General features: G+C 38.6%; 1 protein-coding gene across 5 annotated transcripts in view; it reads right to left on the reverse strand.

The window, feature by feature from the left end:
- Positions 1–22,433, reverse strand: part of AAK1 (AP2 associated kinase 1) — a 133,166-nt gene that overhangs the window by 5,233 nt on the left and 105,500 nt on the right. For 2 of the 5 annotated variants that reach the window (XM_054727839.1, XM_054727838.1), the window contains exon 17: positions 21,559–21,654. In XM_054727839.1, coding sequence (XP_054583814.1) covers positions 21,559–21,654 — 96 coding nt within the window. Of the gene's footprint in view, positions 1–223; positions 390–5,207; positions 5,330–6,384; positions 6,496–8,003; positions 8,115–9,467; positions 9,570–10,631; positions 10,734–21,558; positions 21,655–22,433 lie in introns of those variants that run through there. The other 3 variants (XM_008147505.3, XM_054727840.1, XM_054727841.1) reach the window with 3 other exon arrangements.

Here is a 22,433-nt window from a genome sequence, read left to right on the forward strand (position 1 = left end):
TGGTTTTATTCTCCCAGACCACAAGGTGAAGCCAGGGTAGCCATGACTCATTAAAATGTCCTCAGCATGGCTCTCATACGTGGCCACATTCCCTTGTGCGCAGGTACTTATTGTCACTCAACAATGTGTTTCAATCTTTTTTGCAAAAGTGGGTTTTCAGCTCAGGAAAACAGCAGCTATTTTAAGTTGTTTACAGCTCTAAACATCAATGCTCCTGTTTGAACAGATAAAAGTCTTTATTCCCCTGTATGTTTACATAAGAAATTTGTTTACAGACTTGTTTTTATATAATACTTGCGTAGCAATGTTCAAATTTCACATTTTTACTGCATAAGATAGCTTCATGTACCTCTGTTTGCTCTGTCTTCTTGGGAGAGCGGGATAATGACCTGTGGTAAATATACATTGATGTGAGGAGGGTGTGCAATAGGGCAGAGAGTACTGGCAGGAAAAGAGTACTTTCAGATACGACATCAAAGTGGGAACCAAGAAAGTGTCTTCCATTCTAGCAACTACCACTACTCGGTAACTCTGCATTACCCAAAACACCTCCCTCTCCCACCTCAGTGAAGGGACACCAAGGAGAAACAAAATGGTATCTTGTTACAGATTATTTGAAATGGAAGCCATTCAGGATTCATTCTAACTCAAATAACCCAAGCACATCCAGGAACATTACTAGCACGGACAAGGAAAAGGCTAACTGCTGGTAAATGTATAGTCTCTAAAGAGGAATGAAAGATAGCTTTGTAATATCTGGAGTATTTCAGTAAATATTCCATTTTAAACATTCATGTGATAGTTTCTCTGTTCTGCTTGGCAGCCTCTAATTTGCTAATTCAGTATTTTGGACAATCGTATTAATTAATTAATTATTTATTTATTTATTTATTTATTAATGAGGTTACCCTGTCATTTTTATCTCCAAACTCTAAGTTAGTGGCTACAGTATCTGGATAGTCGTATAAACCGAGAAAGTTAAAGACTCATGCAGCTCACAAACTTCATCATGGAAACTTTATTTTGGCCCAAGGTATCTACAGTGTGCTGGGCTGAACAAGTTATTATCTTCATACCTCTGGGATAAGGTCAACCCCAAAAGTCCCCTTCTTACCACAGCACTGCTAAAAGCAAAGCTGTTTCTGATCTGGGAGAAGATTGGGCTGATTTAAATCAAAATGATCAATTACTGGTCAGGAGAGTGGGAAAAAGTATTATAAACAAAATTAACATTTCATCTTGAGAAAAACAGATTCTTTTTTTGTTTGGTCCCCTATAATTATTAGCAATCCAAGTTTTATAATTAGAATTTAAGAAGTGGCAAGTCCGTTATCAAATGACACTGAACAAGGTGACAACCTATTTTAGAGGTATTTTTAAATATGTATCTTCCAATTTTCTAAACCACACTAAAGACAGGCCAAATCAGTCGTTCATGTATTCAGAATATTAAGGAAAAGGAAGTTAAGAATGGTCATTGTCCCATTCTGTTATAAGGTTCTCTCTGGAAATGTTTTGTGAATTATATTATTTACTATCTTTAATAGTAACTACTCTTGATCTTAGGGTGGTGATTTTGCCTTTGGAAACGGCTAAATGTCACTCAGAACCAAGAGTGGTAGAAAAAGTAGACTAAGAAAGACAACATATTTTCAGGTGCTGAAAGTGATACCAATTAGGTAATAATAACTGATTTTCTTATACCTTATTACCTTCCTTGATATTATTTCTAAGGAGAGCAGTTTCAAAAATAACTTAAATGATTAGGATAAGTATTAGCTTCCCAACTAAAACCAAGGAACAACACTCAATTAGATGTCAAAATTCTGATATGTCTGCTAAAGTAATCATTAATTTTAATCATATTTATAAGTGTCCACTTAAGCCTTATCTCTTGTGATATGTTTTTAAAAACACTGGGAGTTGAATTTAGCAATCTAGTTATCAGAATGCTCTAAAGGGAAAAAATAGTAATTTGAGATGTTTTCTACTCTTGCACAATTGGAATAAAAGCAAATCAGAAACATATGCTTATATGATTTTCTAACCACTTTGATGTACACCTGAAACTAATACAGAAATGAATATAAACTATAATTGAAAAATAAAAAATTCAAAAATATCTAATTAAAAAACCACATATGCTTACACTATTTATCCATTTTTATATAGCAGATTGTTGATTATACATTTTTTAAAGAACTGAAATTTGATACTGTTTTGTTGTACTCTGTGTGTGGGAGTGTGCATGCGTGGGAGTGTGTAATATTAAAAAAAGGAACATCTATGTTCAAAACTCTGTCATAATTTAGGCTTTTAATTCAGATAACCAAAAAGGAGCAACCCAGGTTAGTAAAAGCCCATTATAATTCTAAAAGGTAAACTCTGCTACAGTAAGAACTACATTAGATAACTGAAGAACATCAGGATATACAAATCCTTCATAGTCCTCCCAAAGCATAATAATATATACTTAGAGCCCTAGAATTCTATAACCTTAGAGACCATGAAGTCCAAACCCATCATTGTCTAAACAAGGACAGTAGCTCTGGGAAGTGATGTGCCTGCTGAAGGTGATTGGCAAAGGTCAAGATGAGATTCCAGATCCTCTGTCCTGTCCAGACCTCTTCTCCCACTACCCTGCCTCAGATCCTACACTTGTAAAATGAAATGGGTGGACTAGATGATGACCTCTAAGGTCCCTTTTATAGCTCCTTAAGTCTATTAATTATCAGCACACTACACTCATCTCAAATAAACCCTTTTAGCTTAGGGATGATGCTATATATATCAAAAGACCCCATTTAATGGCTCACTCACTGTATTCCTTCACAGAAAAATAGTTCTCCCCTCTGAGGCCCCACTCCTAAAGAATTTCATGTCATTATCCCCCTCAGGCTTCCTCCATCCAGTCTCTGGCTTCTAGTCTGCTTTTTTCATTAACAGTCTCTATTGAACCAGATGACTAGATAATATATCTAAATGTAATTAGGGTAATACATGAAAGGAACAAGTTAGAGACACCTAATTTCTAAACTATACATTCCATGGTTTCAAGAAACTAAACATTTCATTATATTTCTAACACATATGCTTGGGGGGAAAAAAAACAAATTGAGAAACGTAGCATAAAACATTATTCTTATTTTAAAAATAAACATTTCCTTCATTAGTTTATACATTTTTTTCTATGTCCAGGAAAAAGAATACAATTTTTATCTTCAATAATATTCCTGTCCATAAAGGGGCAAGCCAAGTCCCATTTTCACTGCTATTCAACCAGGAAGAGCTTGTGAAGGGTGTCTTTTTTTTAATCCTTAGCAGAAAGGCTTGTGCCTTCCTCAATTTGGAAATGATCCATTATCCTCATAGAGGCCTTTACTTAGCTCATGTAGCTTCAGCTGGCATGGGAAGTGTTTCAAGTCAGAAGGAAGACTGAAAGATTCAAACTTTTTCTCTGATGCCTTTCAAAGGCTGCGCTCACATTGCTGAGGTCAAAGCTTGACCTCCAAAGTGCATGCAGTGTTTTGCAGACTGTTGTTGCTGTTCAATTTTCTTTTCCCCTCCCTTAAAGTGCAAATGTGAGGAAGAAACAAAAGTACCAGGTAGAGAAACAAGTAAATGGACTTGGAATTTTATTTGTACAAATCTGACCAACTAAGAGTTTAGTTTCCCTCTGATCATGGACAATGGCACTCAAGGAAGAGAACCACAGTGGGGTTCTCTGTGCCCACCTTTTCAAAAGGGTAATTGTTAGAAAACTGCTTTCCATGTAAGGGAAAAAATACACTTAACTCAGTAAGGACATATACAGAGGGTGACCATGAGGCATGTTGTCGTGTCAGTGCAAGGTCCTTTATTTATTTTATGAACAATATTCTACGGTTAGTGAGGAACTATGCTTTGTTTTATTTTTCAATCTAGGAAGCCAAGGAAAACCAACTGAACATTTCATTGGCTGCATCCTTCAATCAAACATCAGAGAGAAAGAAAGGTAAGTAGCCAGAGTCAAATTGTGCCTAGCTTGTCAGCACACTTATTTCTGTTTATCTGCAAATAAACAACATGCTTATTCTACAAAGACAGAAGACCTGCTGAAAGCTTATAGCAACGCACAAGTCTACTCAAAATGATTCCATATGTTACACTGTAGGATCGCAGTGTAAAGTTATACAAGGGAAAGAGATCAAAAACCCTGTACAGACACCTGATATCAGACTTGAAACGCCAAGTGGAAACAGAACTATTCAGCGTCTTCATTTATACACAATTTACAGTATTTGATTCAAAATAAAAATCACAAGAAAAATACATCTGTTTCTGCTACAACTCCTTCCCCTCCCCCAGCCACCCCCCAATGAAAAGTCTTCTAATAAAAGGTATCATATTATCACCATTGTCTTGTTTTGGTCTAATTCTGAGATCCCGGCTTGGGATGGTTAACATGAAAGGAATGGCAATATTTGGGATTTATATCATGTACACATTTATCCAAGGATCTCAAGTACTTGCAGTCACATCTCCCGATCTGAGAAATTGCGGTTCAATGGAAGCCAGAATGCTGGATGAATGCTGGACAGGTTGCATGGGGTGTAAAATCCCTTGGCTAAGTCTATGATCAAACAAGGTCAAAGTTGGTTGGCTAGAGCTGGGCTCACTTTGCTTTTCAAATATATACCATCAGTCAGTCAGTTTTACCCTTTCTTAAACCACACATCTGTCTCCAGGCTACTGCCTAGAGTTAAGACCAACCGAAGAAGCCATGTCTTCATAATAACGCAGCAGGATAAAAAGCGAAAGCAGAGAAACACATTCATCAGCATCTGGCCAAAGGAGACGGGTCAGGAGGATTGATTTGGGAGGCCATTCCTAGCAAGAATGAGGCAAAGGTGTCAGTTCACTAGTTTCAGTTACAGTTAAGCTTTTGGTGGAGTTGATTCCGTCTGAGGTGAAGCTCATGGCATCTAGTGCTTGATTTAAGATAATGCTATTGAAGAAGGGTAATGAGAAAACACAGCAAACAATCAGGGAGGAACTGGCCAAGAAATATCTGGAGGGCCAAAGTGATTTTCTTTCCTTATCATTTCTACAGGAGAAGGCAAGGGGTAGGAGATAAGGCCTAGAGGGCCCCTTATTTGCAGATTTTTAAAAAAATCGTTTTTCTTATAATTCCGTAATGAAAATGTATATTACGGTATGAAGGTTACAGAACTGCATCTGCTACTGGGTCACGGCTACAGGTCTATGAGCTGATCCACCAGCAGTAAAGACCTGGCTAGGTTGGGAAGACTGGACTCAGAGCTCCCACTGCTGTTTCTAGAGTGCCCACCTGGAAGTGGAGAGATAGGAATTCAGTACAAAACAGAGGGTTAAGGGTTAGATGTGCAGAGCAAGCAAAGGAGAAAAACCAAACTAAAACCAGACTCTACAGAAGCAACAATTTACATTTGCAAACTCTTACATGTTGATTTTTAAACATAAATTACCGTATTTTCCAGCATATAAGACGACTGGGCATATAAGACGACCCCCAACTTTTCCAGTTAAAATACAGAGTTTGGGATATACCCACCCTATAAGATGACACCCGGCGTATAAGACGACCCCTGACTTTTGAGAAGATTTTCCTGGCTTAAAAAGTCGTCTTATACGCCGGAAAATACGGTAGCTATCCGCCACCTCCCATAAAAGGTTCAGGCACTGTGTGCACACCATCCTGTAGGCAGGACACCTTTCTAATGAATATATATATTTTGCCTGAGAACTGCTGGCTACATACTAACTTCTTGACAACACAGCGTCATCTCCCTGGCAGAATAAAAATCAGTAATCTTGCTTTGGGGAGAAAACAGTTATTAAGACCACTGCAATAAAAACATGCTTTAAAAATATGTATGTTTTGTGGCATGTTCAAATGATTTGACTCCATCAAAGAGGAAAAAGTATGCTCCACAAACATCCAAAAGATGCAAATTATATCAAAGCACCACTGTTAATCTCTTTGGGAAGAATAAATATTATAAATTGTTCTAATCATGATAAAAAAATGTTTGGTGCTTTTTCTGATATATGCCTTCAGGTTTCCACTGACTGAAAGATCACTTATTTTTGGCTTGATGCTTTGAAAAAGCAACTTTTGGTCAAACTATTGAATACTTTTCTTCTCTCTAAAGAAACACATGGTCAGGCTTTAAGATACCTCTACCAGTATCTCTATTTGTATCTGTATCTCTACCTATCTGTACTGGTCCAGCCCACAATGATTGTCATTATCCTCAATATCCTTCATTAAATGTTGCTCTTTTTTCCCCCTTGTAAATAAGGTACATCACTATTTTGTAGAGAGCTGATGTCAAGCTCTTTTCCCAAACCTCTCTTTCTTACCTTGTGGGTTTTTGGTTATCAATACAGGAATAGGGTCAAACTCATCTTCTGCCACCTTGTCCGAGCCCTCAGGGACATCAAAACCTGAGATGAGATTACTATCTTCTGCAGCTTAATACAGAATGCAAGTACACAAGCAGAAATAACAGAAGCAGAGATTAACAAATGAGAGAACATGTAAGAGGCACAGAGTTCCCAACTGTTCAATCAATGCAGTTTTTAAAGATAAAAATGCTTATTTTCCTGAGTTGAAATAAATGTAGCAAACTGGAAATTTTAGGTAAATAGAAGAAAAGGTTTTAGCTCTGGCCATGTTAAGACTTTCATAAATGATGAGGGAGAAGGATTATAAGATGAATTCTCTCTGCTATTATAAGACCGTTACTGTGAGGTATTTCTTCAATGTGAGTAATTCACAAAAGCACAGAGACTAGTCATTTACCTTCTTTATTGAACAAACACGAGGCCTGACTAGCAATATCTGAAAAACTAAAAAACATGGGTTGGGGTAGTTTCTCCTTACAAAGCAACCGCTATGTACAGTGCAAACAAGTGCTTCTGAGAGGACTCACTGCCCTTTGATTGGAAAAAAAGACTTTCATATACCTCTGATGCCTCAGGGAATGTTGGGCACAAGATCACATGCACTGAGATTCCCAGCAGAAGCTTGTTAGAATATTCTTCTCCCTTCTAATTAAGGCTCTCCTACCAGCAAGTGCTAGCTAAGTGCCTATTTTGCAAGTACTGCTCCTCTGTAATTACACGTTGCCACTGACACACTCCTGTCAGACATACTTGGTTAACAGGTAACTTCTTTCTACATGTTCTATAAAAACATAATAAGTTGAATGCTATAAAAGGTAAAAACAAAAGCTCAGCTATTACCACTGCAAACCACAGGCTAATTATTTTTTCAGTCAACTTGGGGAGGCTTCCTTTTTGAATTTCTTTCAGAAGGACTTCTAAACTGTTCCTTTTCTATGTATTTGCTCCTTCTAGAACATCACATTCACTACTCAAGCACAAAAAGAAGTTTAGTGAATGCCTGCGTACAGTAAGCCAGGCATTGTGCCTATCACTTTCACAAACTACTCACAGAATAGAACTCAATGCAAGCTACTTCTGTCCAGCAGAATTAAAAACCAGTATTAACCTGACTAAGAAGTGAAAATGGTAGATTAAAAAGATAAATCTTGTAAGTAACTGTGACTCAAATGTTAACTTAAATTCAAAACTTTTACAAATTCAATTTTTGAGGATTGACGCCTATTTATTACTGTCCAAAATGTTACACCATATTTGATGAAACATTTTTAAGTTCTAAGGCCAAACAAGTATAATATTAATAATTATAGTCAGTGGTTAATAAACTCAACCATCTACTTGAATTGACTTCAAAGATATGTAGCTCGGACCTCCACCAATCTGTTGTCTAAGCCTTATTAAATGTTCTTTCTGAGCGGGACCATAACACAGTGGCTGAGAATACTAGCTGAAGTTTTGCACATAAGGAGGTGGTTAAAACACTTCACTAGCAAAGACTTTTGGTAAGAGAAAATTTCAGGTGTTCAGTTCTCCTCTAAGGATACCTGTGGGCCCAAGAAGAAGAAAGCATTTACCTTTATGGGCTGGAGCAGAGATCGCTATGGGGGCAAACTCTTCCAGAAGATCAGTAGTAGGGTTAGAAAGCAGAGAGCAATCGATCAGGGAATCTTCCCCAGTGAGAGAATCTGAGTCCAGATTAACAGCATCCCAGGTCAGTGATGGCATTAAATGGCACATACAACAATATCACAAGATTAGACCTTAGCCTTTAAGTTACTGCATTTACATGTCATACAAACAAGCCATGGCAGGAGAAAGAAAACCAAAAGAAACATGTTAAACACTCTGAATTTCATCTACAGAAACATGTACTCCTCTTAACCTTAATATATAAATATGGAAGAATTTTTTGCTCAGAGGTTAGATAAGCAAATATGTGATTTGGATGCCAATAAAACTTTAGCAGCTCAGTTTTCAGCAAATGCCATTTGGGAAAAAGAACTTTTCAACTAAAGAGTTTCACTTAAACTTCCCCTAAACATTCATGGGAAAAAAATCACTATAGAATGAGGTGACCAATTTGACTAAAAGGGGATTGTCTCTGGCTTATTATTAGTGTAATATGACATGATTAAACAGTTCTTTCCAGACCGAAGATTCCTATTCAAAATAGAATGCTCTTGCCCCTTACTAATAGTATTCTTTAAATTTGAATTGCTCCTTTGAACACATAATTTTGCTTTTAGATAAAGAACAGAAGAAAGACAAAATTCAGAGTCCAAGTATTTTAACACATGAATTATTTTCTGAAAAGTTTTCTAGAAGAAAATAGCCAAGTAAGCACAAGGAAAGGAAACCCTATTAAATTATTTTAACCTGGTGAGTTAATTTTCATACTTCCTAGACTTCTAATTGTTTCTATTCCTAGTTAGGATCGGAAATTTTTATCAAGGTAATTATGAACTAAAAAAAAAGGAAGGTTATCAAATTTGTATTTATGGGCAGTTAAGGAAGTCTACTTAGAGCGAACTTGGAAAAATTAGGGTGAAATGCTGGAAACAGCAAAGATTTGAACTTTGCCTACAATTTAATAGCAAATCATCTATATGATTAAAGCACTGTGCTAGGAACAGGATGTCGACATCCAGAACATGAGCTCCATGGATGCCACTGTTAGAGGGGAGAGACTGCTCAGTAACCTGGAGGAGTTAAGGCATCCTTACAGCTCAGCAGAGTTCTTTAATTAAGAAGGTGGAAGGAATCTGCCACCAGTGGAAAAATCCTGAATAAAGATAGACTGTAATCAGAGAAAGCCCAGGGATCACTCTACAAAGAACTCCAAAAACATAATCTGCTTTTTGGCGAGGAAACACTCACTCAACATCTAGAAGCTGGGACTGTAACAATGCAGGGCATCCCTTCTGGGAGGAACTAACCAGGCTGCAAAATAAGCCCAGGACCATCTGTCGGGTGGAAAGACTGCTCTGAGAGCTCACCACATCAAGCAATCCCTGCCGCTGCAGAGACTCCTGACTGACCTGTGCGGTTCGAGGTCACAGACTCCGTCTGAGATGGGAGGCGCTGGGGCACTGGGGGCTCCAGTCCTGGTATGAGACTCTCAACAGCAACATCAGCTTTTTCTTTTGTAACAGAGCGTTAAAAAAGGAGAATAATGGGTAAGGGAAAGGCAATCAGAGGTTCTTTGGACAATTCTGTCAAGGCTTTCTCCTACAGGTTTCTAAAATGCCAGTCTCAGGAGAGGTGGAAGGCACAGAAGTTACTTTATTTCTGCTGCTTTGAGTGTCTGGGCTTCACTGATTGAGCAGGTCTGTGCAAAGTTAACCACCGTGGCCAGTCTCGGTGATTCTCAGTTTTTATAGATAAATACAGAGTAAGAGCCATCCAGGAGATCTCTTCCATGTCAGAAAACAGACTGAAAGGCACCTTAATATCTTCTGGTAATTTTGCTTTTCTCAAGGAATAAATGTGGGAGCCTTTCACATCCTCTGTGCCTTACAGAGGCCACTAGTCCGTCTCTAATCCCATCCCATGATGCAGTGTGGCGGTATTCTGCACTGTGAGACATCCCCCAGCTAGAGGCCCATCTCTCCGCACGGTCTTGGCCTCTCTGAGTTCTAGGACTTTGCACCCCTGGAGTATAGGGGTCCTGGGCATTTTGTAGGTCTTGCCTGCCCTGCGGTTGGAGCACAGAGAAATGTAAGGACAAGCAGACCAAGCCCCCTCCCCAGTTTCTACTCCTGAGACTTCATCACCAGACATGTGTTGTGTCAGTTACTAACACCTGGCACGTAGAGAAGCCTTCTAAAGAAGACTCTGCTAAAGGTGGGGTCTAGCTTGAAACCAACTTTTTCCGTGAAGCTTTTGTAACTAAGTGCGAATTTTCCCACATTCTTCCTCACTCATAAGACATCACTCTAGAAATCTCAGGATATCAAAACAAGGCAAAAATAACAGTGTTGTGCAGCTGGAAGACAGAGAAAACACTTGATTTGAGGTGCTAACAAAGGAGATTAAATAGCCTTGGCTTCTGGGTTAGCACAAGGCCTCGTCCAACAGCAGAAGGCTTGGTGGCATTTCCATTCCTCACCAGGGCTATTCACTAGGGATCTGTTAACCAGTTAGATATTCTTGAAATAGACACACACATCATGCATTACTGAAGAAACAGAAGATGACTTTACCAATTACAGCATCGGAAGTGCTGCCAAAAGGATCTGTCATAGGCAAGAGGTCAGGGAGCAGAAGAGAAGTGTCAGGAGATTTGAGTCCCTCAATTAGCTTTTCTAGGTCGGGCAGAAAAGTAAAGAGAAAGCAAAATGCAATGAGATATTAAAGCAAGCTGATCATTTTCCATTTTCTATGCAAATACATTTTAAGGGTCAACATTTTGTATCGATTCATCATAAAAGTCATGTTAGTATATTGTTAAAAGTAGGCTTTCAAAGTTTGAAGTTTAAAAAATGATTATTTCCCTAACTGAAGTAGTCAACTCTGTGAGGCATTCAGACTAGGTTTGCTAGTTTTTAAATTTGAGGTATAATTTACACTGAATAAAAGTAATCAATTTTAAGAGTATAATTTGTTGAATGTTACCAAATGTCCACATTCATAGAAGCACCACTGAAACAATGATGTAGAAAACATTTCCACCACCCCAGAAAGTGCCCGTGTGTCCCCTTTCTAATCAATGTCTTCCTCTCACCCCCAGACTCTGGTGACAACTGATCTGTTTTCTGTCCTGATAGCTTTGCCCCCTCCCTCTTTTTTCCCTAGGATTTCCTATAAATGGAACCATAATGTATGCAGTCTTTTCTGTCTGGTGTTCTTTATTTATCATAATGCTTTCGAGATTCCTCTACATTGTGGCATGTATCAGTAGTTTGTTCTATTCTATTGCTGGGTGGTGTTCTACTGTATGAATGCACATTTTGTTGATTCATTTACTAGTTGGTGATGTTTGGTTGTTTCTAGTTTTTAGCTATTAAAAAATAAATGCATATGTCTTTGTGTATTCATATCCCTTCCTGGGCTCAGTTTTGAATCTCTCTCCCTTTTTTTATTTGCATTTAGAAATGGTTTATAACTCACCAAGAGAATATAATAAACCATGCCCAAGTCAATGTCAACAATCATTTATTGTCTGCCAAGTGAGAGTCTGTGACATGCTATTACTTTTGATATTTTGTGACTAAGAAACAAAAGGATAACAGAAGCCACCAGATTTGTCACACCTGGTAACTTAATGTGGGATAATCTATACACACTAAGATTTCATAATTCCTTTAACCCTGACCATCAACAACTATCCATTTACCTTTAACCTATTAACACTAGAGGATTAACTTAAAACAAAGTAATAAGTCATAGAATTGTGTAGAAAGAAGAAAATTAAGAACTCATACGTCCTTTTGCTTACAATACTGAGGCCACATAAATTCTATAACTTGCCCAGTTAAAGGCCAATTATCAACAATTTTTTTTCTATCACCAAAATAAAATGCCATTAAGATAAAACTAAAATTAAATTGTTAGAGATAAAGAAACGACTTAAAACGACTTAAAATTCAAGTATATGTATATAACATTAAAAAAATTTTAAATCCTCAACTGAGAATATGATTTTATTGATTTTAGAGAGAAAGGAGGGGAGAGGGAGAGAGAAACATCGATCTGTACCTTATGCACCTGACCTGGGAGTGAACTGCAACATGGGTGTGTGCCCTGACCTGGAATTGAACCCATAACCCTTCAATGCATGGGCCAATGCTCCAACCAACTGAGCCACACTCGCCAGAGCTGTATATATAACATTTTAATGAATCTGTATTCTTCTAGGCCATCAGGAATTGAGATAAGTAAAGGCTAAGTTGATATTGATTGAGGGATAGAAACCAAATTTTAGGTGACTTGTAAGTTAGGTAATCTATAACTACACAGATGAAATAATGAGTTTTAGTGTCTTGGCAAGATCATTTGCTTTGGTATAATTAACACATTGCAGAAAAAGACATTTTAATATGTGAAACCAATTTACCACTTTTGGAGTACATGGCATGTAGCTATCTTTGAATTAAATGATAACATGCTACATTCCTCATGTACACCTGATTTATATTGAAGAAAGCAAGGAGGTAAAAAAGAAGCTTCTCTACAGCAAGGAAAAATACCCAGGGTACTAATCAAGTATACAGTATAATCACATCAGCATTAATCTGAAACTATATGTGACATTTTATTATAAGAAGTTAAAATATCTTCGACAATTTTCAGCATACTGGCGAAAATAAGGTTTTCCCAAAAAGTCTAATTTTTATTCTGAACTTTAGCTTTGTTTTATTCCTCCCAAAAGCTTCTCTCACTTAAAAAAAAAAAAAAAAAGCAATTGTTTCTTTCACTTTTAGCACTCATATATTTGCAATTTTGTAAAGCAATGGGTAAAAAGTAAAGACCCAAAATTACTTGCTTGTTTTTCATACAGCAGTTTATCTTGGTGCCAAACAGCAGACTAGCATTCTTCCAGAGTCTGAATTGTAGCCTCTTCCAGGGACTCACTGTGACCAGGGGTAGTTCCTTAAGCTTCTGACACTATCTTCTCAACCGTCAAATGGAGAAACCTCCCCACAACTTTTTGTATTGGTCACTTAAATATCATCATTTCCTCAAAGCCTCCCTCAACCCCCCAACATTACAGAAACCTTCCGGAGCACTCTGTGCTTGCAGTCCTTACAACATCACTCAAAGTGGGGAAGGTGTCTTATTAACTCTGTATCCAGTTCTTGGTTCCCTCTAGTTACTACTCTTTGTCACACCTCTGCCTTTCAGCTTCACTGGGGAGGTGGGAGCAATAGGGGATCAACTGGAAATAGTCAGGTACTTCAATAAGAATCTAATTACTTTATTAGCCATTAGCAAAAAGTATGTAAGAGTATTAAAAAGTACATGTGTGCATACATGTGTTGTGGTGAGATGAAATGGAGTAGAGATGGGGTAAGATGCTTGTTTTCTGACCAAACCTCAAAGTAACGGGCTACTCACATAGGTAATCAGTGCTGCGTGAGAATACTCAAATCCTGGAACTATGGCAGGGAAGGGGAGGGGACAAAGTAATACCAGGCAGAAAACAGGAGTGAGAGTAAGGCTACAGCATCTGAAGGTGGATGGCACGTGCAAAACCAGCTTCTTTCACTCCTAGTACTCTCGAAGTAAGCAAAGGCTCTCAGGGCTGGTCCCCAGGCACCATGATAGCAACATTCATCATTTACATTTGTAGAGTTTAATGTCAGACATTTTCATATATCATTCACATAAAATCCTGGGTTTGAAATAACACAGAACTGAGGAAAATGGAGATCAGAGACTATGAGAATGTATGAGTTGCCCAAAGTCATAGACGGGACATGGTAGAGCCTGGATTGGACTTCCACATGCTACCAACAGGGCCTGCCTATATCGATCAACATAGGAAAAATCTTCCCACAGACATGGTCCCGTGTACAATGGTCAAGTTATAAATGACATGTTGGCACTGGAAGGAACCTCAAATCTTATCCAACGACTAGCCTTCTCATTTGCAGATGAAGAAACCAGCTTCAGAAAGGTAAAGTTAGCTCAAGAGCTTATGGTAAGAACGCCACATAGCCAGCTAGGACTAGGACCCAGATCTTCTATGCACTAGAGATTCATTCCTTTGCTTTAACTAAGGCATCGATTGTTTTAAAACGTAGAGCTATCTTAGAAGAGATCACATTTAAAGCTATCATTGTGGGGTTTTTGGTCACTGTAAATGAAGAACTTGAGGACAGGATGTAACGGGAGGCACAGGAAAGGCTATAGGAGGCTGACAGTCTACAAATCATAGCCTGGAGGCCTCCCATGTGCTTCAAGAACTGGCCTTGATATCCTTCGTTTTATGAATTCTGTCCTCTCTCTGAAGGTTTTATAAAAATACTCTGAGGCATGTATCATGGGGGGTGGGTGGATGGGTGGAAGAGAGCAGTGCAGAGAAGAGGGCGGTGAATTTAGGAAACTGAGCTGGAAGAGTTCTTTAACATCCAAAACCTCATTCAAGCTTCACATCGGCATATCACGACTTGTTAATATGTAATGAACAGAGACTTTTAAAAATTTTACATGAATCATGAAAAATGACTTCTCTGGATACAAAAGCAAAACCCATCTTCTGGGACAGTTTACACTGAAATGTACAGACTCACACTCCAATTCTCAATTATACAAGGTGACAGACCAGTAAAACCCAGAAATAATTATTAACTGCATTTTGCAATGATTTAATCTTCCTAAGAAACATTTTACAAGAGTTTCCCATTTCTTCTGTGTTAGAATCACAAGTACTTGACGCCATCATATTCCATTATGTGAAAAGTAGTGGGCAACTCTGGACAGAAGGGAATGGTCCAGTTCTGAGGCTGATTCTGATCATTTAAGTTAGTTACCTAATTTTTCTAAGCATCAGTTTTCTCACTTGTAGACAGAGGATAAAAACTACTTTAATAGGTTGTCAGAAATTAATGGTATATTTACAAGAATTAATATGTGTGTGTGTGTGTATGTGTGTGTATCAATTAAAGTGCTTGGTACATAAAAGGAGATTAACTTTTCTTTTAGGATTAGATGAGAGATCATCAAACCACTAAGCCCTGAGATTACAGATTGAAAATGGGTGCAATTCCATTTTCACCCTCAAACCTTGTTATGAGATTAGAATAAGCAGAATTCCTTGAATAAAGTGAAATGTGAGAAGAAGGCAGCATGGTCTTACTAGGAAGAAAAGGTACTAAGACAAGAGACCTGGGTTCTACACTAAGTTTGTATGACACTTTGGATCTAAGTTTTCTTACCGATAAAATGAAGATAAACTTAAAAGGTCCCATCCAACATGAAAGAAAAAAGCAAGAAGTAGAAACTGGCTACTTAGAAGATGGGCTATTTAGAGATGAAATTGGAGATCTGAACTGGTAATAACAACAGAGGCGGACACTCGAGGGCACATTGGTAATACAGGTAGGAGGTAAAATGACTGGTCCCAAGGTAGCACGTTTTGAAAATGCAGAGCTGACTAAACATTCTGTTCAACATGCAAGCAGCCCAGGCAGGCACAGCCAGGAGAGTAGGATAAGAAGATGGGGGACAATCTAAGCTTGCCCCTCATTTGAAAAAAAGGGGATTTTATGGTTTGATCCCTTAATATAAAATCAATACATATTTATTGTGAAAATTTTGGAAAATACATATAAACTAAGGATAAAAGTAAGAACTAACCAAAATCTCACTTCTAGAGAAAAACACACCCTTAAAACTTTAAATGAATACCTTTTTAATCATTGCCTATAAATTTTAATCATTTGATAAGTATTTAAGCATATTCATGTTTTTTTAAGAATAATTTTTTAGAAAAGAATTATGAAGTCAAAGAGAAAGTTAACTCTTAAAGGCTTTTGTTGTAAACTGCCAAACTATCCTCCCAAAAGTTGAACTAACTGATGTTCCCACTAGCAGGATCTGAGCATGTCTGTTTTCTTATACCTTCACCAAGCCTGAGGTGGTGGTTTTTTTTCCATCTTTACCAATCTGACAGCGGAAGTTGCAGCATCTCATCCTATATAATAAGAGAGGAATATGCTAATTATCCGTTACGCCATGAGGCATAACCACCAACCGCGTAACGATGGGATCACGGATCTGCAGGAGGGTGGGGCAGTGAACTACAAGCAGGGGGCGGAGAGCTACAGGAGGGGGCAGGTCAGCAAGCTATGGGGGGAGGCAGGGGGAGCTATAGGAGTTGTTTTATAATTAGCTTGTCTTATATTTATCAGAATGATAAGCTTTCTGAAAAATGTATTTACTAGTAATTTACATATATTTTTTATGAATTGTCTGCTCATATTCTGTTGGTGGTGTTTTCCTATCACATTCCCATTTTGTATACTCAGCTGTTTCTCATGTTTCTAGGGTTCCCAAGTAAAAATAAGTCAGATTAGGAGCTTGGAGAAGCACTGAAATCAAGGTTAAAAGACTGAGAAGGTGAACTCTTCAGGAACAGTACCTACAGAATTAGTTAACATGGGCAATGGAAACGGAGAGTTCTCTTAAAGGAGAGGATTGTTAATACTTTGAAATTAAGGGGGTAGGTAAGAGAAAGCACCTTCCCCTCTTTTCCTAAACATAAGTGGCATTAAAAAACTAGGGGAAGAGAGAAGGAAATAGTTGCTAGAGTTAGAGATAGGAATTAATCCATTTCAGGTTTTTCTCTTATACCTCTCCTCTCAAGACTTCGTTATTAAAAATGTCAACTACAAAAAAATATCAACTACAAGGCAAGAAGGTAATAAATCCTTCATAAACCAATCTAAGTTTAGATCATCAAAACCATTTCCTAGCATGAGACGGGAAGGTACTGCAAGTTGTGAGTTCTCTTTTAAATATTGAAAGAGGCACTGGCTGGGAAGCTCAGTTGGTTAGAGAATCATCCTGATATGCTAAAGTTACAGGTTCGATCCTGGTCAGGGCATATATAAGAAACAACCAATGAATGCATAAATAAATGGAACAATAAATTGATGTTTCTCTCTCTCTCAAGTCAATATATAAATTTAAAACATATATCAAAAGAGAGGATAAGTATATCTGTTTATTATAGGCAAATAAGATTAAGGGCTTGTTCAAGGCCCATTCCAACCCTAATTAGGAACACAGGCATAAGGAATAAAGTAGGATGAACTTACCAACACAAAAGGGCTTGATAAAGAGCCCCATCAAAAAGAATGATTTGGTTGCTATAGCTTGGTGGCTTTGGAAATTTACTTCTCTAATTTGGGTGTAAGCCCTGAAGTCTTGTGATGAGAGATGCTGTTTTTAACATCTAGGCACTCTAAATAGTTCCTATCACTGAGAAACCAGACACTAAAATCTGTAACAGCTGCAAGTTAGACGCAAAAGTCAACAACCATGCCCCATTCCAAGTTCATTCTAGAGAACTGAATTTGCAGACAGATAAACTTTAGAGAGTAAAGACACATACTGTGATCAACCTTGACAGAAGCTGGAAATGAGGAAAATGCCAGGCAAATAGCTCTGAGAAGAATGCCTTGTGAGCACACAAATGCTCAAGCTGTGATTTTTTTACACTAGATTTTTTTTAAAGTTTTTTTTTTATGATGCTTTGGAAAATAAAAATGAAACAAATCCAATCATCCAGTGCCCCTTCACCCATACTTTTATCAAGGAAGTCTAACAGCTCTCAGCTGTGCCAAGGTCAAAGGTTTAACTTAGAGGAAGTTTAATTTCTTATGGGAGAAAAATATCAGTAAGACATTAAGATAACTAGGACTGTCCCAATGGAAATAAGGATCTTGGATCAAAGTTGTTACAGCATTTCCTATTTTTATACTAATTTAAAGTTTACAAAATGATTTCAAATACATGGCTTCATCTGCACCTCACCAGCCACTCCATTAAGGTAGGTGTTAATATTGCCAATTTTGAGAACACAGTTTAAGTGATTTGACCAAAATCACCCAGCTATTAAGTGGCTAGACCCTAGGTCTTACAAGTTCAAATCCATTTTTGTATTTCCCCAACCCTTATATTTAGCTCTCTAGCCAAAGGCTTTATTGATCTTGGAACTGCCCCAAAGACAAAGAAACACTGATATGTTTCTTTATGTTTCCGACACACTGCTGGGAGATCTTGCTCAGGGGACGGGCCATGAAGAGGAGGGTGTGGAACAGCACAGACCCAACAGCACTGAGGCTTCACTTCCTTCCCCTGGAAAATGAGATTCCTCGACATACTTCCCATTCAGTGTTATTTGTAGGATCAAAGGAAATTATATGTGATAATGTTTTAAAAGCATAAAAACAAATGCTAAGACATTAAAATACATGTATTTGTGAGGAGAGTAAGATTTCATGATTCTTATCCTCAAGAAGGCTGAGTATGGAAGTTAAGCAAGTATGTAAAACAAAACAAACCTACCAAAAAACCTGACTGGTGCCCACAGTGAGCTGAATGTAGTGACAAACTGGTTGCTTGGTGGGGGGACAGGAGGTGGGGGAGACACACTTCTGGTTTGTGGAGGTACCAGATACCCTAAACTCTAAGCACTTTCCTCACTCAGACATTTCAAGTCACTAAAGAAGGACATATTGGATAAGAAACTATATAACTGAATGGTGCTATGGGTTGAACATGAAAAGAAATAAAATAATCATAGACACATAAACCACACTCAGATCAAATTCTGGAGGGTACCATGAAAGGCTGGAGCTGAACAATCTGCTGAGCCTAGCTATCAGGCTGATCCTGGGGTTTGGCAGCTTCCTGACACTGTGGGCTGTGCCTTCATTTATACACCCTCAAAGAATGGGTGGGGGCCTGGCTGGGGCTTGGCAGAGGCAAAGATGGAAGGCTATGAAGCCAGTAACCTGGTGTTTGGGAGCTGGGACAGAAATGGAGAGTAATGGGGCCACCAGAAGCCTTTCAGCCTCAGGTTTTACTTCATTCATTCACCCAGTCTGCAAATATTCATCGAGTGCTGACTTTCCCTGGCAGCGTTCTCAACACTGGCAACACAGTGATGAATGAAGATGGCAAGGTCCCTCCCTCAGGACACTGACATGTTGGCGAAGAGAATCAGACAATAAACAAATGAAAAAGGACAATGATAAATACTATGAAGAAAAAGGCCAGGACATGTGACCAAGTGCCCGTGGGACCACGCTGCACCTTTCTGAGAAGAGAGTATTTAAACTGAGACCCAAAGGTCGAATGACAAGAAGAAACAGAGCTGGAGGAAAAGCTTTTCAGGGAGAGTACCAGCAAGTGCAAAGGTCCTGTGGTGGGAACAAGTTTATCCTATTAAAGAAAAGACTGAGAGGAAGAGGCTACGAGCTCAGGTTAGAGGAGTAGCCAAGGCCCAGATCAGTTAGGGCAGTGGTTCTCAACCTTCCTAATGCCACAACCCTTTAATACAGTTCCTCATGTTGTGGCGATCCCCAACCATAAAATTATTTTCGTTGCTACTTCATAACTGTAATTTGCTACTGTTAATGACCGTAATGTAAATATCTGTGTTTTCCGATGGTCTTAGGCGCTACAGCAGCGGTTCTCAACCTGTGGGTCGCGACCACAGGTTGAGAACCGCTAGCAGGGTCGCCTAAGACCATCGGAAAACACAGATATTTACATTACGATTCATAACAGTAGCAAAATTACAGTTATGAAGTAGCAATGAAAATAATTTCATGGTTGGGGGTCACCACAACATGAGGAACTGTATTAAAGGGTCGCGGCATTAGAAAGGTTGAGAACCACTGAGTTAGGGCCTTGTAGGTCCTGGTAATAAGTCTGGATTTTATGCTCAGTGATACGAGAATTCACTGGAATGCAAAACACTGATATGTTGCTTTATGTTTTCAACACACAAGTCTGGTCTGATGGATCAGGAAACAAAACATTCTTGGAATTCTCTATTAGAATGTTCCATTTTAGTAGATTTTCCATTAAAACCCAAGAGGAGTCATGGCTTAATTGGTATTGAAGTGTATACCACTAACACTTCAACAGGAATCCTCCAGAATGAGAGAAATCTGGAAGGCCAGGAGACAGGAAAGATAACAATCAGGAAAGTAAGCATGGCAGCCAGCTGGCTCCAATGGCCCCCAGGCTCATCTTCACACCTTCAAAATGTATCTCTATAACCTGGAGTTGACATCCTGAGTCACCTGGTGCATATGCCTGGCCCCTCACCCTTAATCCAAAGGGCTCCTGGACAGCTGCAGAGCACAGCTCATGGGCTTCATCCTCTGGCTTGTGCCAAGAGGCCACCCGTTCAGCATACGCAACCATGGGCCGTCTAGGTAAGAGCAATGCAAGAACCTGAGGGGTGTCAAAGGAAGAATGCTGTAATAATCAATTTTTCTTGTCTGATCCTATGACTGCTACAACAGGGAGGAAAAAGAGGTCCGTGGAACTCAGCTTGAGTTTGTAGTCCATCCCTCTCCAGCCTTCTGCTTGAAACTAGCCTGGCTAGCTACTGAGATATCTGATTACTTTCTTCTCTTTTCTTTAACTACCCTTTACTGAATCATTCCTCAGAGGTTTTAGACATTTTTTACCTACATCCACCATCTAGGTCCAGCAAGCTATAATGTTACACAGTAATACCTGATCAGGCAAGTTTTTGCTTCCTTTTAGAAGGGTCCACAAATTGCCTAAAGAAATAAAAACTATCTTGGTGCCCTAGCTGCAGTCTGTCTTAGTAGGGAGAGGGTACGAATATCACAATCACTTCCAATTTTGAGGCAATCAATCAAATACCTTTAACATTTGGGGGAAAAGAAAAACCAGCCAGATCCGATCGGTTTAAGACCAAGAATCAGCAAGGGAAAAACTGGAGAAAAGGAAAATTATCAGAAGCAAAACGACCACCAGATGCTTCGAAGGAGCTGGATCTATTTGCTTTTTCAAAGACACCGACAGAGATGAGAAAAAGCGGCTTCTGTTCCTCACATCACGCTTCCCCACCCCTCCCTCCAAAAGGATGGGGAGGAGAGCAGGAAAGAAATCTTTGGCATTCAGAAACTGCAAATTATGTTTCAAAAGCTGTTTCAATCAGAACACACTAACCGTTTTTTCCTATTTTGGACTGCTCACTTAAAAATCAGGATACGGTAGATTTAAAGGGATATTCGAATTCATGCAGTCCATTTCACTCCACTGATGAAGAGTCAAGCCCGAAGGTTTTCAGGTAGTGGAAGAGCTAGAAAGGAAACTCAGGTTTCCTGACTCACATTTCCTATCAATTTTTATTATGCATTTTCATATTATAAAATTAAAGTATATTCCAGGAAAATAGCAACTGGACAGGAAGTAAGTCACCCATTACCTACTCATCATACTATAACCACTATTCACAATATGTTCCTTTTATCACATGCTTATAGGCTTTCCCCCATATTGTTATAATCATTATTGGACTACTATGGAATTCAGATCCTTTTCATGGACTGTTTAAAAACCAACTCTCAAGAGACCCTGGGACATAAGAATCAAGCTGGTTAACCTCAGCTGGTTAACCTATTTACCTACCTGGTGCATCAGGTACTTGAAGAGGAATGAAAGGATCAGATACGCTTAGAAGTGGGAGGCTAGAATCCACAGTCTGCCCACCCTTCCTTTTTTCAGCTGGAGTTGGTTGGAGGGGAAGGAAGGGTCAAGGAGAGAGAAAAAAGAAAAAGCAGAAAATATCTAGTAAATCAAGATGAATTTACTATCTATTAGCCCAACAACTCAAATTAGAGAACAAGTCTAAACTCAGAGGTAGAATAAAAAGGGATAAGTGGATATAATACAGTGTAACAGCAAAGTATGTATGAAATATATAATCTGGTCCTTGCAACATACTCTAAGATGTAATTAATGACAAAACGAGGATATTCATACATCTGAAATTCCACTTTTCCTTTTGTGGAAACCCACAGTGATCTTTTTCAGAATTGGTACAGCAATTACTGTCCATATTGCACATTTTGGCATGTAAACAAACATTATCTATTCTGTAATCTAGCATGTATGTAGGTACTTCCTATGTAACCATTACCCTCTTGAGGTTGTTGTATCACCAAATGTCTAATATAGTGCTAGGCAGACAGACAGGAGGAGACAACCTGCAAGGTTAGACAACCTCTAATCTCTAGACTACATCTTACATACTATTGGCATTCATTCTATATTTGACAAACTTATAGATTTACAGAAATCTATGCACCCTGTGGGATATCAGAGTTTGAAGAGATCTTAGGATTTTCTAGCACAGTTTTCTTATTTTTCAGAAAAGGAAATAAAGCCCAGAAGTTAAGAGATTAGCCAGAGGCGCACCAGCAGACCTGGGATCAGAACCCAGGTCTCCTTGTTTCTACTTTACCATTTTTTACGATGCATTTTAATATTCAGTTTGCGATGCC

This window comes from Eptesicus fuscus, chromosome 16 (assembly GCF_027574615.1).
Source record: "Eptesicus fuscus isolate TK198812 chromosome 16, DD_ASM_mEF_20220401, whole genome shotgun sequence".
Taxonomy (NCBI): Eukaryota; Metazoa; Chordata; class Mammalia; order Chiroptera; family Vespertilionidae; genus Eptesicus; species Eptesicus fuscus.